At 39.9% G+C, this 19,433-nt stretch overlaps 2 protein-coding genes across 3 annotated transcripts; both read right to left on the bottom strand.

Moving 5' to 3' along the window:
• Window positions 1-740: 740 nt before the first annotated feature.
• On the bottom strand, window positions 741-3,564 carry LOC149933047 (uncharacterized). Of its 2 annotated transcripts, XM_090155648.1 has the most exons (4): window positions 3,339-3,530; window positions 2,100-2,210; window positions 1,818-2,031; window positions 741-1,144 (listed from the first exon to the last, which is right to left on the bottom strand). In XM_090155648.1, the coding sequence occupies exons 1-4, from the start codon at window positions 3,469-3,471 to the stop codon at window positions 841-843; spliced, it is 762 nt and encodes a 253-aa protein (XP_090011774.1). In that variant the 5' UTR covers window positions 3,472-3,530; the 3' UTR covers window positions 741-840. The 2 variants fall into 2 exon arrangements, with proteins under 2 accessions (XP_090011774.1, XP_090011773.1); XM_090155647.1 differs by lacking the exons at window positions 741-1,144; window positions 1,818-2,031; window positions 2,100-2,210 and adding an exon at window positions 2,218-3,101 and having other exon boundaries at window positions 3,339-3,564.
• Window positions 3,565-3,819: 255 nt separating this feature from the next.
• On the bottom strand, window positions 3,820-16,028 carry LOC149933046 (putative sodium-coupled neutral amino acid transporter 11). The gene is made up of 13 exons (XM_090157481.1): window positions 15,014-16,028; window positions 14,683-14,739; window positions 14,457-14,544; window positions 14,055-14,157; window positions 13,883-13,989; window positions 13,747-13,812; window positions 12,602-12,708; window positions 12,407-12,486; window positions 12,263-12,333; window positions 11,165-11,326; window positions 10,979-11,091; window positions 7,349-7,486; window positions 3,820-6,886 (listed from the first exon to the last, which is right to left on the bottom strand). Exons 1-13 carry the CDS (start codon window positions 15,074-15,076, stop codon window positions 6,602-6,604), a joined length of 1,440 nt encoding a protein of 479 aa, XP_090013607.1. The 5' UTR covers window positions 15,077-16,028; the 3' UTR covers window positions 3,820-6,601.
• Between the last annotated feature and the right edge of the window lie 3,405 nt (window positions 16,029-19,433).

Raw genomic sequence — 19,433 nt, 5'->3', positions numbered from 1 at the left:
TTTTCAAATATGTGGAATAAAGCGCTCAAATTTTCGAAACATGTTCCATTTCGAATCACTGTCCATCGGAAGGAGATCAATAATCTTGAGGAGTAAAATGGAAACTGTTATAACTTCTGTTTCCCTTCTATAAAGTATATAACGCGTTTTTCGTCCCGAATTTGGAAGTGACGTATTTTACGTCATATACCGTGAACAAGATTTCATTAAATGCTTTTATCGCATTGTTATGAGTGATTATGTTACATATGATATGACTAATGTAAGCCGCTACCCCAGAATAATACCAATTAATTAGTCATCACCAGGGTAAAAAAACGAAACCGCTTTATTTCCAAGACGGGTCCTTGTTATGTCTATTCGCGACTGAAAACTATCGCTACGCCCCCTTTGGTTCGCCATTGAAACCTAGATAGGTAGCGTCTAAAGCGGTCGCTATTAGTTTTTCCTCATCTTTATCCGTAAATTTGTTTTTAAAAATTAATGATACTTGGACTTTAATATAATTTTTGCGTAAGATTATTTAAGAAAAAAACGTTTCTACGACTTTTTAATTTGTCTGTAGCAGACGTTCGATCATAGGCGCAAGCTCGGAGAAGCTAGTGCCGTTACGCCACCTACACTCGTTTAGGTCGAGATATTGCAATCGGTTTAATTGACCATAATTACTTCACCTGCTAGAGGTCCACCTAAACAGCCCTTTAAATTATGAAAGAACCTTTTGTATTGTAAGTGGTACCTGGAACCTTTATTGTTATTTGTACAACTAATTCGCGTATTAACATATAAAACCAAACTTTAAGATCTTACGTTTCCACGCGTGTAACCGACAGAAACAATTCACTTCCACTTTTTGTAGCATTTGCAATTTACCCGTTCGACGAATTTCTCCAAAATATTAGCGAGGCGGTTCGCGGTGGCCTGTCTTTGTTGATGCCTTTTTTCGCACTCTTTCCTAAAGTCCAAAAACCACTTGGGTTGGTGATGACTCAACTTCATTTTCTTGGGGTTCGTCGAATCGGACATTTCTTCTTCGCTTCCGGACTCTCCGTCGCCGCTTTCGGAGTTATCATCCAAATGGACGCTGCATCTCAAGTTCCACAGTTTGACCAACTCCTCGACAGCGTCGTAGTACCTCCAAATCCTAAAATGAAATAGTTGATTTTATAAAATAGCAAGATGGCACAGGCACAATAGTAGCTTTTAACCGCGGCTCAGCACTGGCATAAGTAGATAGAGAGAACTAAAGCCCCATTTTCATGCTCGCTGGTAGCGGGTAAAAATCGACAAAATCCGCTTCCGCTACACACTTTTTCACTTTCCGCGTCGATCTGTTTCAAACAGATATTTTAGATTAATTTTCACGCTTGCAAGTGGCGGATGCGAATTTTGACAATTTTTATCCGCTACCAGCGAGCATGAAAATGGGCCTTAATACCAATCGAATGACGTCTAAATTAAATTTATATCGAGTGCCGTTGAAGAGAATTCGTCGATTCCCGGGGACCTATACGGAACTGTAGCTTCCACTGTAATATTCACCTTCACCATCATCACCACCACCACCGCATACATCACGAGCGAAAATAACAGCCTCTTCCCTCTATACTAAAACTTAAAAACAAATTATTAAGCGCCGGTCCTACGCCTCGGCCCCTAAACACGCGCTCTTTGACAACGAGCAAAGAGCATGTAATAAGCTAGTTTAGTTAGACTGAAGTCCACCAAAATTGAGTGTCATTAAGGAAATTACGCTCCCCTCTTGGTGCAAATTTAACACTTAAACATAGGTATTAACTTATTAGTTACGTAGTTACCTTTTGAAGTTCGCCCTCCTCTTAACCTTGTTACGTAGACGGTAGAAACTTCTCCTCATATTGCGCCATTTGTACTCGCACTGGATACTAGTGACGCTCCAGCCCTTTTCCCTCATCCGTTTCGATATTTTGGGATAAGTGACGGACTTGAACGAACCGAGGTTTACGTCACCTTGAAGCTCCTGTTTCAAAAGTTGCAGGAACTTTACGGTTGCTGAAAAGGGAGAACTTAAATTCTGGAACGCTGTTTCGCGCTTTACTCGTCAAGAAGCGTCTCCGTACCTTCGTGCGGCCACTGAAACGCGGTAGACGCCTTGTCATCCGCTAAAACTTCCAAAGATAATTCGGACAGGGGGTCGTCAGTCATCATCGAAGAACCGGCGATTTCATCCCCTGCAACGTCAATTAATTAATACGGCACAATGGGTAAGACGGTAGGTGTAAATAAAAACACGAGTAAACTTCGCGCGAAAACAAGTTTTTATATCTTTTGATACAAATACAAATTTCACTCGCTCTCGGCGAACTTCTCCAACAAAGTCATTAAACGGTTACAAGTGTCCATCCTCTTTTCGTGCCTAGATCGGCAATCTTCCGCGTATTTGACAAACCATTCCGGCGGGTCGTCCACTTTGCGTTTGCGCGTCCTTCTGGTCTTCCTATCGGCCTTGTCCGAGTCGTCACTCGAAGATTCCGAGTCGGTGCTACTTTGAGGGAGTTCGACTTCGGTGGGATAATTAACGCGAACAGGCGGTTCCACGTTCTTACAAGTCGGCGACGTCATTGCCTCCAACAGAGACACCTCGTACGTGGCTGAAGAGTCTTCCTCGGTCGGGTTCTCCTTCAGTTCTTCGACCATTAAGTCTTCCATCTCAGTGACGTACTCGAAGACCCTTTTGCCTCTAATTAAAATCGAGTCTTTTCCCGTGCCTTTCATTCTACGGTCATTCTCCGCTTTGACGTTCAAGAACTGCCTCTTCAAGCCTTTCAGCTTATTGCTGCACTGCATTCCCGTCACCATCCATCCGCTTTCTGTCATCTGTCGCGCTATCTTGGCCCAGACCAACTTGACCACCGATCGGACGAACTCGTGATTGTATAGCTTGACCAATTCGATCAGTCGCAACGTGGCCTCTCTACTCCACTGAAAGTTTGCCAGGACAAAACCCGTCGGCGCGATGGGTGGCCTTCTGATCGGTATCAGGACCGTATACACGGCGTCCGCTCCTGAATTTTGTTTCAAACCCGCGTCCGCCACTTGATTTTGCTTCAAAACTGAAACTCCTAAAATAAATGGTCATCCTTAAAAAAAAATAAAGCGAAAAGCGAAATTTAAATTTCCCGCTCAAAACGATGTTTCGACTAAACGATAGGTGTACTGGTGCAGCGACACGCGGACGTAAAAATAGCCCCCTCGATATCGCGCCCTTCCGTTTCTACACGACGAATCCAAAAGGCACTGAAATCCTAAACGCCCTTCCCTTTCCCTCTAAAGGTTTTGTAAAATGGAAATAAACTTACCGTCTGTTAAAACGTTGTTGCAGCTCGCAATATGCGATTTGATATCTTCGATGTTAGCCACTTGGTAATTACATCTCGAACATTTATACATGTTCGTTGTTAAAAATTCGCTATCGGACGAACCAGCAGCCATTTTGAACGCTCCCGTTCAAAGATGAAAGAAAATTACGTTGCGAAAACGTACGTAAGCCGTGAACTGCTCTCTTTATTCGTCGCTGCTGCCATCTAACGGATTTTCCGACTTCATTAAGGAGGGACGCTGACGCGGGATTTTGAAATAACTATTATCTGCGGGTTGTAGATCGTATTGTATCTGAATCAAGAAATAACATTGAACGATAAAATTTGCATATACTATTTATTTTAAAAATAAACGTAACAAAGTTTATAAAGAACAGACTCGTTAAATATAATAATTATATTAAGTATTTATAAAAAAAGTAACAATTTAATCGAGACTTATTCACATTATTATCCACTACGGCGACCTTTCACACAAAATTCGATTACATCTTCTTAAGAATATAGTTTCAAAATTATATAATTTCGGTATCAATTTTCAATAGTATTGCGTAATATCTTTAAATATTTAAATTATTTTTATAAATAAAATAATATACCTCGTTTTGGAACTAAGGCGGCAAATTTATTAACCTAGAATGTGTACTATCAGAAGTCTATAATATATCTATTAGGAGAGTTTTGAAAATGAAACATGAACCTTCGCCGGCTGAAAGCAGTTTTTAATAAGTGCGTATTTTCCGGTAAACCACGGAATCACATCGTAGCTCAATATTTACCGTGTTGTTCTTCGCCTAACTATGTTGAATAGTTTCACGAAATGATGAATTTCGACTATTGATTTTCCAAATTGTATTTTGAAAAATCAGCGGGAGCCCGCGAAGGTACGTGTTTTAACGTGTGACGTTAGCAGTATTGGCAGAAGGATACTTCTCTCGTAAGGTATATATTATATACTTTTGGTAATACCCTCCTCAGACGATCCTAAAAAAAAGCCATTTCAATTTACTTTTAAACAAAAAAATTGTTAAACCAAGATTAAAAATTAGCTTTAGTTTACAAAAAATGTCTGCAGAGGGTATTAGCGTCCAAACAAAAATGATAATTGTTTCATTATGATTGAAATACAGATATTTTACGAACTTACGATTGGCGCGTGACGTATGCATAAATATAAGTACAAATTTAAGACTAGTGTTAATATAAATAACGTCTAAAACGATGAAAATAAATGATATACGTTTCGGTGAAGGTAACCACTGCCACCGGTATTGAAACGTTACGTAACGTTTAAAATAAAACTCCTTCGAGGGGAAAGTATCCAACATCACGTTCCGTTTATGTTAAAAACGTGTAATATCCTTTTTGCGGAAATCACTAAAGAATTAACTTAAAGAGATAGTGACAGCTAGGAGCAACAAACACAACACCCCACACAAGGAGAACGCAACCCGTCAAAAGTCGTGGATTTTCTTGCATACGTTTTTCATTGGCTAGACGCTTTAGCGCCTGCTGCCGTCGGAAGGGGAAAATTTTGAAATTGTCTTCCCCCCGCCCGTAAAACGTTCAGCGTAAAGGCTGGTGACGCCCGTCCAATGAAATTCGTACACAACCCTTCGTTAGCGTGTTTAAAGGCTAGCTGCGTTCTCCTTGTGTTTGTTGCTCCTAGGTGACAGCTTGGAGCACAGTTAAATTTCTTGACTTAATGACCTTCATTAGATAGAGTTTAATGCCGTGAATACGAAAATATAAATGTTATACCACTTTAAATTAGTATTTAATTATGAATTGAAATATTTGTGAAATGTTCTCTTCCCCGCAAACCCACCCATATTGTACGACGTATTTGGTTGGCAAGTCGCTATTTTCCCTCTGTATATTCTCCCTCGGCTCGCTATAGACTCTTAAACGCGCCTTCCCAATCGACCGCCATTACCTTACAGTCTACGGGGAGGGTGATGAAAAAACCGGTTTTGGGGGGATGAAATTTCTGTGGTAGAGGGCTTGCTCGTTGGTTGTCTGTACGATAATGGCGGCGTCCAGTAAACGTTTCTAAAAAGAGTGTATAGCGGCCAAGGCAGCGGCAGATAATACCCGCGAATGACGTCAGCAATATGAGACCCGGAGCAGTCGGGGTAGTTGATCCTTCCATTTAAAATCTCAAACTTAATAGTTAATAATTATGTTTTTTAACTAAAATCGTTATTACCACTATATTTATCATGGTCTTTTTATATATTTAATGTAAAAATATTATGTATGAAAAAAATGTGTCACTATCTCTTTAACTAGAACCGGCTGAACAATACGGGAGGGTGTAATGAGTCTTTGGTGGCCATGAAAACGCACATCCTTCCGTCGTCTGCTAGTTTGTATGGTGTTAGAAATACTTGATATCGCCGCCATTCCCATATTTTCTACGCACTATGTTTTGACCGTTTTTCAGCCAATTCAAACGTGCACATCCGCGAATCGCAGCTCGACAAAACGGTACTAGATACTTCCCCCCGAAGGAGATTACGTATAAACGTCTGGTTATAGGTTCATTTGATGCGACTGCGTACAACAATGAAAAGAAACAACAAATTTAGTTCGCGTTTTTCCAAATCATCTTTGTGCGGCATAAACGAAGATCGAGGATCCAGAAAAATCAGGGTCAAATGATCCAACATGGAATTTTTTTCGCAAACATTTCACAACGAATTAACAAAATACCTTTCCTCAATCCTAGTTCGCGTTATCAGTTGGGTAGGAAATACATTTTGGTCAGAAAGACAGATATCGTGTGGGTTAATGGGAGGTTTCAACAGTGAATAAAATAGCTTCAAACTACTCATTAGCTGCCGCGACTTTCGTTAAAAATTTCGAATAATTAACAATATATCCGTCATCGCAATTTATACAGTTTCCGTCGATATAACATTAAAATATTTCACGGTTGAGTTATAATATATATATTTATAAATACGTCTATATTATATTTTCGAAAATGATGGATCAACCATATTTCGCGGAACACTACGTGTACATTATATTCGCAACCTACGGCTCCTCCATTGACACCCCAAAAAATAGGATTGCGTTATAATTTATAGTTATCTAATTTTTCGTTTACAAGTGACATAGTATCGTCGATTTTCGCGGTCGGGTTGGAGAGCGGTATAGGCCTCGGCGAACGTCCCACCCCAACCCGAATTGATTTGGCGCCTAGAAAAACTATAGGCCTACGATTAAGCCACGAGTCAAGTGGCCGTTATATTGTCCAGGGGGTACAGTTCGGTGGGCGAGGACAGCGTCGGGGGAAGGTCGATGACCTGGCAATAGGACATGACCTTGCCGTGACTGCAACTGACGCCGTCCGCGATGTTGAGGACGGCCATGACGACGCCGACCACAGCCACCGCCGACCCGAAAATGGCCAACAGCAGAGCCGGTATCTTCCTCCAAGATAAGAGTTTCCCGTCTTCCAACTTCAGATACGTCAACGCCGGAAGAACGTAAGCCAGAGGAACGGCGGCCAGCACTCCCTGAACGAGTTACGACAACGTTACTTTTACAAATATTCTCATTTTATTATCAGTGGTGTAGTCCTAAAAAAAAGAACCGGGGCGCTACCTGGGTACGGCCAACTTCGATTTTTAGCCTGATCGAAGCTGGCTGTACCGGCGGCTATAAATGTACGTCCAAGTTGGAAGTTCCAACTTCGATTTTAACCTGATCGAAGCTGGCTGTACCGACGGCTATAAATGTACGTCCAAGTTGGACGTTCCAACTTCGATTTTTAGCCTGATTGAAGCTGGCCGTACCTAGGTAATGATTTGAAATTGTTACGTTATTTTCCCGCGGGCAAATTTTTTAATAAATTCATCATACCCTTTATTCGAGAAAAATTATATACGAAATAAAAGCAAGGCGCGCCCTGGCAAGTTGAAAAAGCACCGAGGCGACGCCCTGGCCCGACTACACCACTGTTTATTATACGAGCTTACATTCAGTTCGAGAACGATGCCTAAACAGTCGGTCAGCGTCGAGAGTCCAAACGCCAAAAATACGATGAAAGAAGTGACCAACACGTGACGCAAAGTCGATGACGGCTGCTTACCCGCAAAAAAAGTATTCTCGACCACCTGCAATTGTTTACGCGCTTAAATATTAGTCTTCATTTACATTTTTGCGGGCCACACGTCATTGACGCGCGGGGAGAAGCTAACTACACAAAGTACACCATGAATGTATTCATTTCAACCATGAATACCCTTTCTACCCTCCGAGGTGACGTTCCGCATTTTACGTAACCACTTAAGACAACCAGGAGACAGGAGTTGGTCGTTGACTCCATCCACGACACGACACCAGCGAAAAAATTACTCTTCATTCTTAGAAAAATACCTGTATTACTACCAAATCAATTTGCTGTTAATATTACTATTTTCGTTCAATCATAAGCCTATCATAAGTAAAGGTCTAGCATAGAGACCCTATATGGTTACGGCATTGTCCATGCGAGAAGAAAATGAACGTACGACTATAGGGCAGTAGCGACATGTTTTTCAAAATTTCTACAACTAAAATATTATCTTACTTGGTAGAACAGCCACGCTCGGGTTGATAAATGCCGCGCAAGACGCGTCTAAATCTCGCATTTGAAAAATAAATACCTTCAGAAACGCAACTCATTTCTCATTGATCATTTTGCAAAGATAAGAGATTAAGTGTTAATTTTAAGTTTTAAAGTGATAGAATTGTGAATAAGCCTCGGCTACGGTGCTAGGGCTCGCGGCGGAGATTTCTCCCGCGTAGTTCTAAGTTTAAAAACGTTTGCGCACGGCTTGCGCGCATTCATCATGCATTTCGTGAAATTTATTTCAGAAATGCATAGTTGAGAACATAACCACTTGGAGGGGCAGATTTTGAAAACCTACCTCTTAATAACGGGTATGTGATCGTCAAAAATTTGGCCTTGACCTTTGATTATGGGGACCTTATGATAGGATTATGGTTCAATCAAATGAGGTAGAATAAATAGAGATCCAAATCCGCCTTCCAGAACCTACCGTTTCGCGGGACAGTATTTTATGAGTTGGAGAGTTAGGCCTAGTAAATGAGCTTAATCAAATCGTATTGGCGCCATTTATCGTGTTATTGGAAAACTAAACCTTCATATATTTTGCCAAAGTGTCTACTTATAGAAACAGATGGCGCCAACACGATTGGATAAAGTTGAAACTTAAGCCTAATTCACCTACTCAAATAAAACGTGTCCCGCGAATCCCGGATTTGTTTGTATCTCTAGTTCATATTCTACCTCATTGGGTTCAATGAAAAAGACGCCTATTAAAATTTAAGTATTAAGTTTCACTTGGCAATGAATAGTAGTGCCTACCAATTAAGTAGAATAAATAGGCTAAAGTTTCAACTTTACCCAATCATGTTGGCCCCATCTGTTTCTATAAGCAGACACTTTTGCAAAATATATGAAGGTTTAGTTTTCCAATAACACGATAAATGGCGCCAATACGATTTGATTAAGCTCATTTACTAGGCCTAACTCTCCAACTCAACAAATACTGTCCCGCGAAACGGTAGGTCCTGGAAGGCGGATTTTTATCTCTATTTATTCTACCTCATTGGTGCCTACCTGGATATATCACTCTAGCGTTCCGGGTGCATTTCCTAAGTGTTTGTTACGGGTTCTGACTTATAGAAGGCTACGTGTTACGGGAGTTTCGGAAATTATCCGTTAACTTCGCCGAAGCGGCGCTGCTGTCGCAAAAGTCATTTGCTTGTCAGGTTTTTTTTCAAGTGATTTTAGTGCTCCGCATGGCTCCGGCTCCAATACGGCTCCGGCCCCGACTTAAACCCTATCGGCTCCAGTCGGCTCCGGTGAAGACCGGACTCGGATCTGGAGCCGCGGCTCCGCCGGAGCCGCTCCGGCTCCAAGTGTTTCAAACCGGCTCCAGGAGCCGCAGGAGCCGGTTCCAATACTTTTATGGTAATTTTATATGTCTAAGCTTTGGGAGCGTCCATAAATTTAAGTGGGGCGTTAAGGGGAGGGAGGGGATCGAGCTGAATCTCATCCAATCTCACGTGGAGGAGAGGGGGAGGGGTTCAGGAAAAAATATCACGTAATTTTTTCCGCAAGAAAGTGTAAAATTGCGATAAACTGGGTTAAATTAAGTAATTCAACCCTTACACACCTTCATCAGCATGCCCTATGACCTCTATTGCCCAAGTGTACGTGGTGATCTGAAAAAGAGATGCTGCAGTACATGCGGTATCTACTTTTCATCCGTCACAAGAGCTGCAGAGCACCGGCGTGCGGTCCACAGAGCACCACCTGCACCAGCGTGCAAAGTGTGATCTTCACGGATTGTGGCACGCCGAGTTACTGAGCTTCTGTGTACAAGCGACAACGGTTTTAAGTGGCTTAATCAGAGCGAGGTTGAAGGAGGAGATGAGACCACACATGAGTCCCCGTGGACTGAATTAGAATGAATATTCATTTACGAATTTTAGTAGTTCCTTAATACTTTAAATTTAAGTATGTTATTGTTCGATTTTCTCACTGTGATTCTAGACTACGTTCTGTCTAAAATACTAGTCTTAACTTGTCTTAAATATAAATAATTAACCAAATTACGTTTTTTTAAATAAATCCAACGCAATCAAACACAGATTAACGTATTTACACTAAAAATACACACTTTGAAAAATCTCACGTGCTATTAGGGGGGGGAGGGGGTCGAGGATAATCTCACCAATGGGAGAGGGGGGGGTCGAAAAATCACCAAAATCGCCTCACGTAATTAATGGACGCTCCCTTTTTTGTTATGAATTTACGAGTCCTAGCAGTAGGAGTGGTACACTCCACTGATAACTTGGTAAATACTAATTATTTAAGTCCTAGCAGTAGTAGTGGTACACTCCACTGGTAACTTTGTTATCTATCTTGTGTAAAAATAAAATAAAATATTTTTATTAGTATTGATGAATGATGATGTTGTGAAGTTTATTTAACGCTTTGATTAGCTTTTGAAACACAATCGTGTATTCTTTCACAGAAATATTAGTGTTATCTGAATATATACATGCGCTTAAAACAGTTATTAGTGCAATCGGAGTCGGCTCTGGCTCCGGCTCTAGGATTTTGCATCCGGCTCCGGCTCCGGCTTTTTAGGGAGCCGAGTTTTGGCTCCGGCTCCGGCTCCGACACATCCGGAGCCGGATCTGCACTAAGTGATATATCCAGGTAGACACTACTATTGTTATTTGTTAATCCAAGATGAAACGAGCCATGTTTTATAAAGTTACCGGCAATACAATTTTGGAGCGGCGGCGCGTGACCTTCGTCATAATAAGGAAGCCCCTCCCATCCTAGTAACTGAGGCTTGACTATCCAGTGGCGTAGACAAGGGGGGGTCCGTGTCTACCCCCCTTGGATCTACCTTTGACTGTACTAAATTTCCACCCCCTTCTCGACCCCCCTCTTAACATTCACATACTTCGACCCCCTCTTGAGGAATTTCTGTCTACGCCACTGTGACTATCTAATGCAGTTCGATATTCGTGGTTGAAATGAATCCGGGTTTCGGGATAAGAAAGAGGGCGCGGAGACTGACCTCTCTGGCCACGAAGCACTCGATGGGCGAGGTGAACATAATAGTCACCGTGAAAACAATGCGGGCGGCGTTGGCCCAGTCGTCGGTGTTGCAATAGTTCTCCAGCAAGTCGCCTGCGTTGGCCGGGGAAACGCGTCAGTGAGAATGGAGAGTTAAAGCGAGGCTCGATTAAAATCTCATTACTACCTTGGCTGAATCCCTTGAACGTGACGTAGCCACCGACGCCAAACACCACGATGATGACGAAGGCGATGGAGACGCTGATGTGGGTCACGCGATTCCAGCGTTTTTGACTAGGGCTCTCCAACGCTCCGTACAATAGAAAGGAGTTGTGGTGGCACATGAAAGCTTAGAACGAACAAATAAACACGCGCTATTAAAGGGGAACGGTCCAGGTTTAACCAGTTAGATAGCCTTATAGCCCGTTAAAAACTAAAATTTATGGTGAAAACCGCGTCAAAAAATATTAAGCGGTTAATATTTAATAAAATACAGAAATTTCGGCAAATTGAAAAGCGCGCGTCCACTGCGACACCTGGTGAAAAATCGGTGAGACACTCCTTGCTTGATTAAAATTGAAAAACAATATAAAAGCGCACGCTGCTGAAGACGCGAAAGATTTGTTTTTTTTTTTATTTTGCACTCGCGGCGCGTTCCAGTTATGCGAGACCTAAACCTAAATTGCCCGATTTCAAAATTACGTTTTTGCGCGTGACAGTTCCTTTACATTATGAGCATATGTAATTATGAGGTATAGCAGGCTTATTTACCTGCTTTTATACCTGAACATGGCGGCGTATTTTCACGCGCAAAATGAATTTTAAGATCCCCCAATAGCGCGATTTCAAAAGTTAGGCTAGTTCGCAAATCGCTCACTAAGGTCGTGCTGGCGTACACCTTAAGATGGCGTCGAAAATTAAAACCTAAATACTTCGCGTTATTTTGCGTTTCAACTTTTTGAGCTAAAAACAATTTTTTTCAATACAAAATACGGTACGTGTAAGTATATTGAACGTCTTGTTCGATATGCTAATAAGGCGCTATTTGGAAAAGCTTGGCCGTTCCCCTTTAATACAGAAAGGCTTAACTTAATTTCGTTCCGTTACAAACGCGAACGTAATACACCATTCTAACACTTTCGCTCAATTTAAGAAATTCTACTATTAAAAAATTTCAAGGTAGAATGGGTAACTCGTTTTGCATACAAACTAAAGATTTTCGGATAGATTAGCTGACAGTTCGAGGGGAAGTATGGAGACGGTGAAGTCAACGAGGAGTACTCACCAAATGCCATAACACCGATAGATTCTGTAATTCCCGTGTTGGCGAACTTGTACGCTCCCGGCATTTCGGGCCTTAAATTGAAAAGAAACGAGCTCAAATGACGTCCGAACTCGTTAGTGGTTTTCTTATCGTAGCCAAACTTACACAGTATCGACCATCGTCGCTATTCTAGTCAGAACGAATCCCATGATGAATATAACACCCACCAAGGAAAACACCGACGCCTATGTCATCGTCGTAAAAATAAGAATTAATAAATAGTATACAATAGCCACTGATAAATATTTGGAATTAAATCCAATTTGACAAATGGGAACGACTGAAAAAGAGTCGACTAACCTTGGATAATTTGGAAATGTGTCGGTACATGGATAGGGGCAAGGTCACCAAACAAGTCGTCACGAACACGACGAAGTTTCGATTCCCCAGTACGTTCGTTTGGATAGCTAAATACGGGGGAAAGGAATATCCCATTAGTCGCCCACTGACAAGATCGAGATAAACAAAAAAATTAATATCAGGATAGAGCTTCGAAAAATGCCCGTAGCGTGTTTTCCCGCGATGCATCGGTACTTTTAGGAGAGTCGCCTTCCAGGGGTAATTCGTTCTAGGTTTTAGATTATCCGAAGTAAACCGTTTGCAAACGAAGTTCTATAAGCTTTAAGGGACTGTTCACCAATGGCGTAATTTAAGATGGAGTGTCGCGTTGTACGAGCGTTACTAAATGTTAAAGAGGGAATGGAAGTCATAATTCTATATCCAGGGCCCCCACTCAAATCTTCAATTTTTTTAATAGGAAAAATAGGATTGAATTTCTAGGACTACTTTTTCAAAATTATAGGATTTTATAGTACTATATATGCCATTTCATTTACTAACTTTATGCATTTAAAAACCAAATCTATATTTAGTGAAATAAATCTTTGATTTTCACTTAAAAATATTAACTATTTAACCATTTTATCACAAAAATATACTAGTACAGTAACAAAAGTATAGACTAGAATGACTTTGTATAGCAATTTATCCTATAGATAAATCTAGCAATTTAACTAAGTGGCGGGACCTAAAATGGGCAAAATATCAAAATTATAGGATTTAATAGGACTTTTGGGGATTTTGCTAAAAATATAGGATGTTGTAGGAAAATTTTTAAAATATAAGATGTTATAGGACCTCTGGTGGTGGGGGGGAGTATATCGAAACCTAATTTTTCAACTATTTTAAGGTACATTAGTAATTTATTTATAATACTATGATTAGTTTTCTAGAGGTATAACAATAAATAAATTTAATTAATTTTGAAATAATTTGGGGGTTAAAAAATATTACTCTTCGTTACGGGGTGGGGGAGGGGTTATGTTACGTAATTTAATAATAATAATAATAATAACAGTTCCTAAAAGTGTATAATTACGCAACCGTAATTATGAATTTATGGCTTGAGCTATGAATGGGTTCGAAAGCTATCAAAACAAACTTACACGGTATTAGTCTCACCAGCACTTTGGTTATAGTATCACCGATAATTACGTTGTAGCTAATCATTGCTGAAATCGGAAGAAAACAATTTCAAGCGTTTTTAGTTGAATTTAAAAAAATGAAAAATGTGAAATTTACCTATGAAAGGATAAACGTATTGCGTGAGCGTCAAAATGATGAAGCCCACCCGGCCGAACGCCATTTGAACGACGTCCTGGTAAGTCGTAGCGCCGACGATATTTGCGCTTTCGTGTAAAGTACCACGTTAGTATTATTCGCACCGTTAAAAAACCACGTTAATTAAGATTACCTTTTCAACAAAATACATAACGAATAATCAGTGGCGATTGCCGTTAAAATAAGTAGTATTATTCCAAGTCCGAAACCGCTCTGATGAAGAGCGTAAGCGATACCTTTCAAAAAAAAATAATTAAAATTAACTTTTAAGCTAATTATATTTTTGTGGCATCCTAAATGCCCGAATAATATAATAATTTGCCCAAGTTGCTCTGGAAAAAATACTAAAAACCGAACTTGAAAAATAAATTAAATATGAAAACAATTTGGGCCAGGACAGTTTCCTTTTCCGACATTTAACCATATACGCTAATTAAGCAATTATAATTAAAAAAAACAATTGACTATTAAGATTAGATGATGATGATTAGGTAATTAAAGTTTATAAACTGACATTCCGGAAATTAGAACGTACCTATAACTCCAGATCCTATAATACTGTTTATATAGTTAAAGCTGGTTTGAGGCAGATTACTGGTGATAGAGGGAGATTGTGACATCGTCTATAAGGAAACACAATGCGGGGAATGACCATTAGTACTTATGTTTTTTATTGTTCTAAGATACGGTGGAGGGGGAGGTCAATGTACTTTTCACATACTCGCGTGAGAGTGTAAGAATGGAAATATAAATATATGGACCTGCATAAGTTCTTTGGTATCGGCGGGGGATATCGGACTTTCCAGGTCACCAGCCTCCTATAACAACGATAAATTTCAAGTTAGATATAGAACCAAATCCACACCACTTTCGATATACGGCTTACGGTAATAGTAGGTAAAATAATATGAATAATATATAAAAACAACGGTTCAACATCTGGAAATGAATGACGCGAAACGCGCATAATAAATTATTCCCTACCATACATGACCAACCATGAAAAACATATTTTTTTCTACTTTTATCGCGATTTAAAAAAAATATCCTATTTAATAATTGTCGCTTAGATACGTTATGACGCGAATTTACCTTGACTGAAGAACTCCCCGTGTCTCTTCTTTCCAGAATATAAGTATTCTCGGTCGCAGCCATTACGATGTATTCCAAATATTAATACTTCAAAATATAATTATATTTCTCACAATCGAACTTGAAGTAACTTTCGAAGATAATTGTTTTATTCCGACCGAAATCGATTCGCGTACGTAAAGCAAATGATTTAAAAGTCGCACCCAGCGATATAATATTGTATAACAAAGGCTTAACGATTTTGACGTTCGGGCCTCGGTCGCTTTTCCCCGCCAAACAGATGGTTGATTATCGGAGACGGATTTTCCCCCTTTTTCAGACAGCCGTTATACGCGGCTATTTATTTCGACGATTTTAACAATCGATGAAAAATCGAAATATAAATTTCGCCAAAAAGAGTGGCTATTAAGCCAACGTAGAAAACAGGAGACGCGGAACTGTAACATTGATCATCAATTTTCAACGACGCGTTTTTTTTCACTAAAAGTACGACGAAAAAGAGTCGATCGAGATTGATACAGAGGCGCGACGGGTGAGCGAACTTCACAGGGGTTACGCCGCGAAACGAGTAGCCGCCGCCGCCGCCGGACAGAAAGAAGGATCCGACTAAAAACACGTTCGTCCCGAGTGGCTCGCGCACGCCAAATCCGCCTTTTCCCTGCTCGGGAGAAAGACTTTCGGTCGTAATTTGTTTTTGGCCCGAGATGAGACGCTTAAAACGCGCGACACGGTTTGACGAGCACGGAGAACGGCGCAGGCTCACCCGGTTCGTTCCGAGAGGTTACGGTACTATTCAAACCCCCGCACGGACCAACCTAGTTTACGCGAACGGCGAATATAAACAAATAGGGGAAACGGGATTAATGGCAGGAACGTTTCAAAACGGAAAGCGAGAAAAGCACTCCGTTTCCAACGGAAACCCGAATATCTTCATCAGTCGCGTGTATGCAAATTGGGCTATCGCTTTTTATCCCGACAGATGAGACTACGAAACGTTATTCACTACGGAAAATTTTACCAAGTGACGAAAGACGATAAAAAAATATGTTAGACGATAAGATTCATCTTCATTCCAGACTGGAGAGAGAAATACGGGTAGTGATGAACGTAGCTAAATTGGCAGTTAAAAAAAGCCCGCTTTGGAGTAAAGTCGATGATAATATTTCCAACATTACGGTATCTTTTCAAAAATTTTAAAAATATCGGATTACCCAAAAAATGTGAGGATAGTACGATACTATTAATTTTTGTCTTGAAACCTATATCTAACGGGGTCCTATTTCCTTATATCAAGTCAACACGTGATTTTTTTTGTTAATTCACGATATTACGCGGCGATTTTTCTAAAACCGAAACTCAAAAATTCAATGTTATTTTCTCTTCAAAATTAACGAGGAAAAAACGAATCAGTTTTGTTCAGCTCTTTCGCGAAAAATTAATTTTTCTCGGAAATCATCACGCTCCAGTTCTCGGTTTAATTTACTTCCTAATGACGCTTCAAAGGTTTACTGGAAGTTAATTTACGGGATACGAGAGATAAAAAATGTAGAGGTATCACGCAACGCTAAAAACGAAGTTTAAAATGGCCAAGGTTTACGCGGTTGTCTATCGTTAAACCGGGAGGGGGGAGAGGGGGTAAAATATAACTATAAAAGTAAATTCGTGAGCAGCCGTGTAAACCTTTATAGCGCCCCTTTCAAAAATCGGGTTGCCCCTCGGAGATTACGCCTTTTTCGGGTATGAACTCTTTTTTTGTATGGCTGGGGCACACACTCTTGCCTCAAAGGGTTTCTTATATATCTCTCCTTCACCGTGGGTGGTGTGTTTCATCGCGACGCGATAAAAAATAAAGGGACCTTTTTTATATATAACATTTCTCGACGAGCACAATGCGTCCGTGGTTTTATTGACGGCGGGCGCGAAAAAAAATACCGCCCAATAAAAAAGGGTTGGGAAGTCTCGTATCAAGCTGAGAGATAAATTACAGCAACTATTTGAATACCATTTTTCCTTACGACAATCGTGATTATTAAACTGTACCAAGAACGTATTTAGGTCACTAAGAACAAGCGGTGGCCACGCTCTTATACTTTACGTAATAGAGACGCCCTAAATTACGAGTGTAACGCCATCTGGAGGTTGTAAAATTAGGACATTATTGTTATGAAATTAAGAATCCGCCGGGTAAATATTTTTGAAAACAGTTTTATAAACTTATAAGGTGGAAATTATTAGCTTCTCTGAGGAATTTAGTTTTAATAAAATTACTGTTGACTAAATAGCGCGTGAGGACAGCCTAATCGAAATCGCGCCAAAACTTTGGAATAAGCAGACTACGAAGCAGACATTCAAGATCACATGGTTAAAAACCTAAACTCGTATGGGCAAGGTTGAGGTCCTTTCTTTTCTCCACAGAGCAATCAGGGGTTTTCTTTTGTATTTACAACCGATTGTTGTTACTATCGAGCTGGAGTAAAAGCTGTAACAACATTACAACAAACGTCCCAAATGCATGGAAGCCTTTGCGTTAGTTTACGGTGTAGCGTAGTTAATGTGAAATTTGAAAGCGAATAATTTGGAAAAGCGTAAACGTTTCCGTGTAAGTGCATAATTTTAACCTATTATATTTATCATAAAATGTGCTTATCGCCGCCTGAAAGCAAAACTGAGGGACATCATAGAATTTAATTTATTTAAATCACTTTGTAGCAAAAACCGCGTAACTCATGTTACACGGTTTTGCTTTCAGGCGATGATAATTTCATTTCAATATATAAATTATTTTTTAAGAGGATTGAATCGTTGTCTGAACTAAATGAGGTTCTTGAAATGTTTTTAGATAATATGGGGCGCTGCAGAACTTTAGGGGACCAAATTTAATGTGCCTTCGACTTTGTATAAGTCGCACGAGATATGGAGCGACAATTTTTTTTATTACACGAGCTGTCTCGTGCGCGCGAGTGGCATATAAAAGTAAAGGCTGAGTTATTCCCCTATTTTTGTGCAGCCCCCTTTTATCTAAACACATTTCAAGAATCAAGAACCTCATTAATTCACGGAAATGCTTCTCAGGTGTATTTTATTTGGTCGGAACGAACTGAAAAAGTGGTTCAAAACGGAAATGAAATGAAGTTATTGACCATAGAAAAAGAAATGAGACTAGAACCACTGCGCTTTCCGCCAATCTCAAAGGAAACGGGCAAGCTAGAAGACTGCCATTAGGGTGGAATCTGGATATCCGCGCCATCTGACAAGCGCATTAAACATTGTCGCCATGGTAACGGCGGAAATTTTAAAGGCAGCGAGCGCAGTGATGGTACTTTTGTGTTTGCGTTTTTCGCGTCTATAAGCATAACCTTGGAAAATTGCACTGTAATTTCTGTAAAACCGATTTCTGAAAGAAATAAAATGTTCATTTCATAAGGATGTAATATTATATTAATTATTTTACACTAATCTCAGAATATAAGTGTTTTTCATGTTTGACAATAGTTCAATTAGAAAACGAATTATGTTCTATGCCAAAGTTCACCTGCACAAAATTGCCAGAGACAAAAACCTGGACATGAAAGGGAAAGAAATTAGACATAAGCTTTCTAAGCTAATTTTATTTCAAGGCCAGTAAATTTAAAAAGTTTATAAAAGTGGCGTACCTGTAATTTAAGGTAATGCAGATTCTTGTGAATGTAATGATTTTCATAAAGTTGTTTAAGTAACTTTTATAATGTCGTTGAAATAATAAATCAAGTCTTTTTTACAACTCTACAATTTCGAAAACTGATCGAAGAGTATAAATAAACCAGACGACGTTATGCCACGTGATCACATTTAGTTTCATTTATTTTATTAGATGGTGCGGATATGCGTGATTCCACCCTAATGACGGTCTTCTAGCTTGTTTACCTCCCCCAATCCGATCGTGGCTCGAGCCTCATTTCTATTTCTATGATATCGACTTTCTAAGTCGAAGCAGTATTACGAGTTAATTAGCTCATCATCGTTGCCTTTGTTGTTCGGGATTATTATAAACCAAATTATCCTAGATTTTAAACCTCCAGATGGCGATACAAGCAAAATTTAGGGAGTGGTTATTCCGTAAAAGCAGAAGTAAATGAACCAAAGTTATTGAAATACCGCTCAGAATCGAAGGGCGTTTTCCTTATGAAAATGTTGAGAAAATCGAGTCAAATAAAAGCTAATTTCCATCCCCGACTTTTAACTCGTTAAATTACACTTGGGAATAGCTATTTCTATGTATAAAAAATGGTTTCATAAAGACCAAAACTTTTTTTTCGGCCTAGGAGCGTGCAAAATTTCAAATTCGAGGCTAAAATGTAACCTCATAAGGAAAACGCCTCCAACACGGGGATTATAGCAGTCAGACAACTTTAGTTTATTTACTTTTGGTAAAAGAAAGAGC

This window comes from Leiobunum rupestre, chromosome 8 (genome assembly GCF_980474605.1).
Source record: "Leiobunum rupestre chromosome 8, qqLeiRupe1.1.hap1, whole genome shotgun sequence".
NCBI lineage: Eukaryota > Metazoa > Arthropoda > Arachnida > Opiliones > Sclerosomatidae > Leiobunum > Leiobunum rupestre.
Note: the sequence above shows the minus strand (reverse complement) of the source record. Positions and strands in the feature narration are given on the sequence as shown.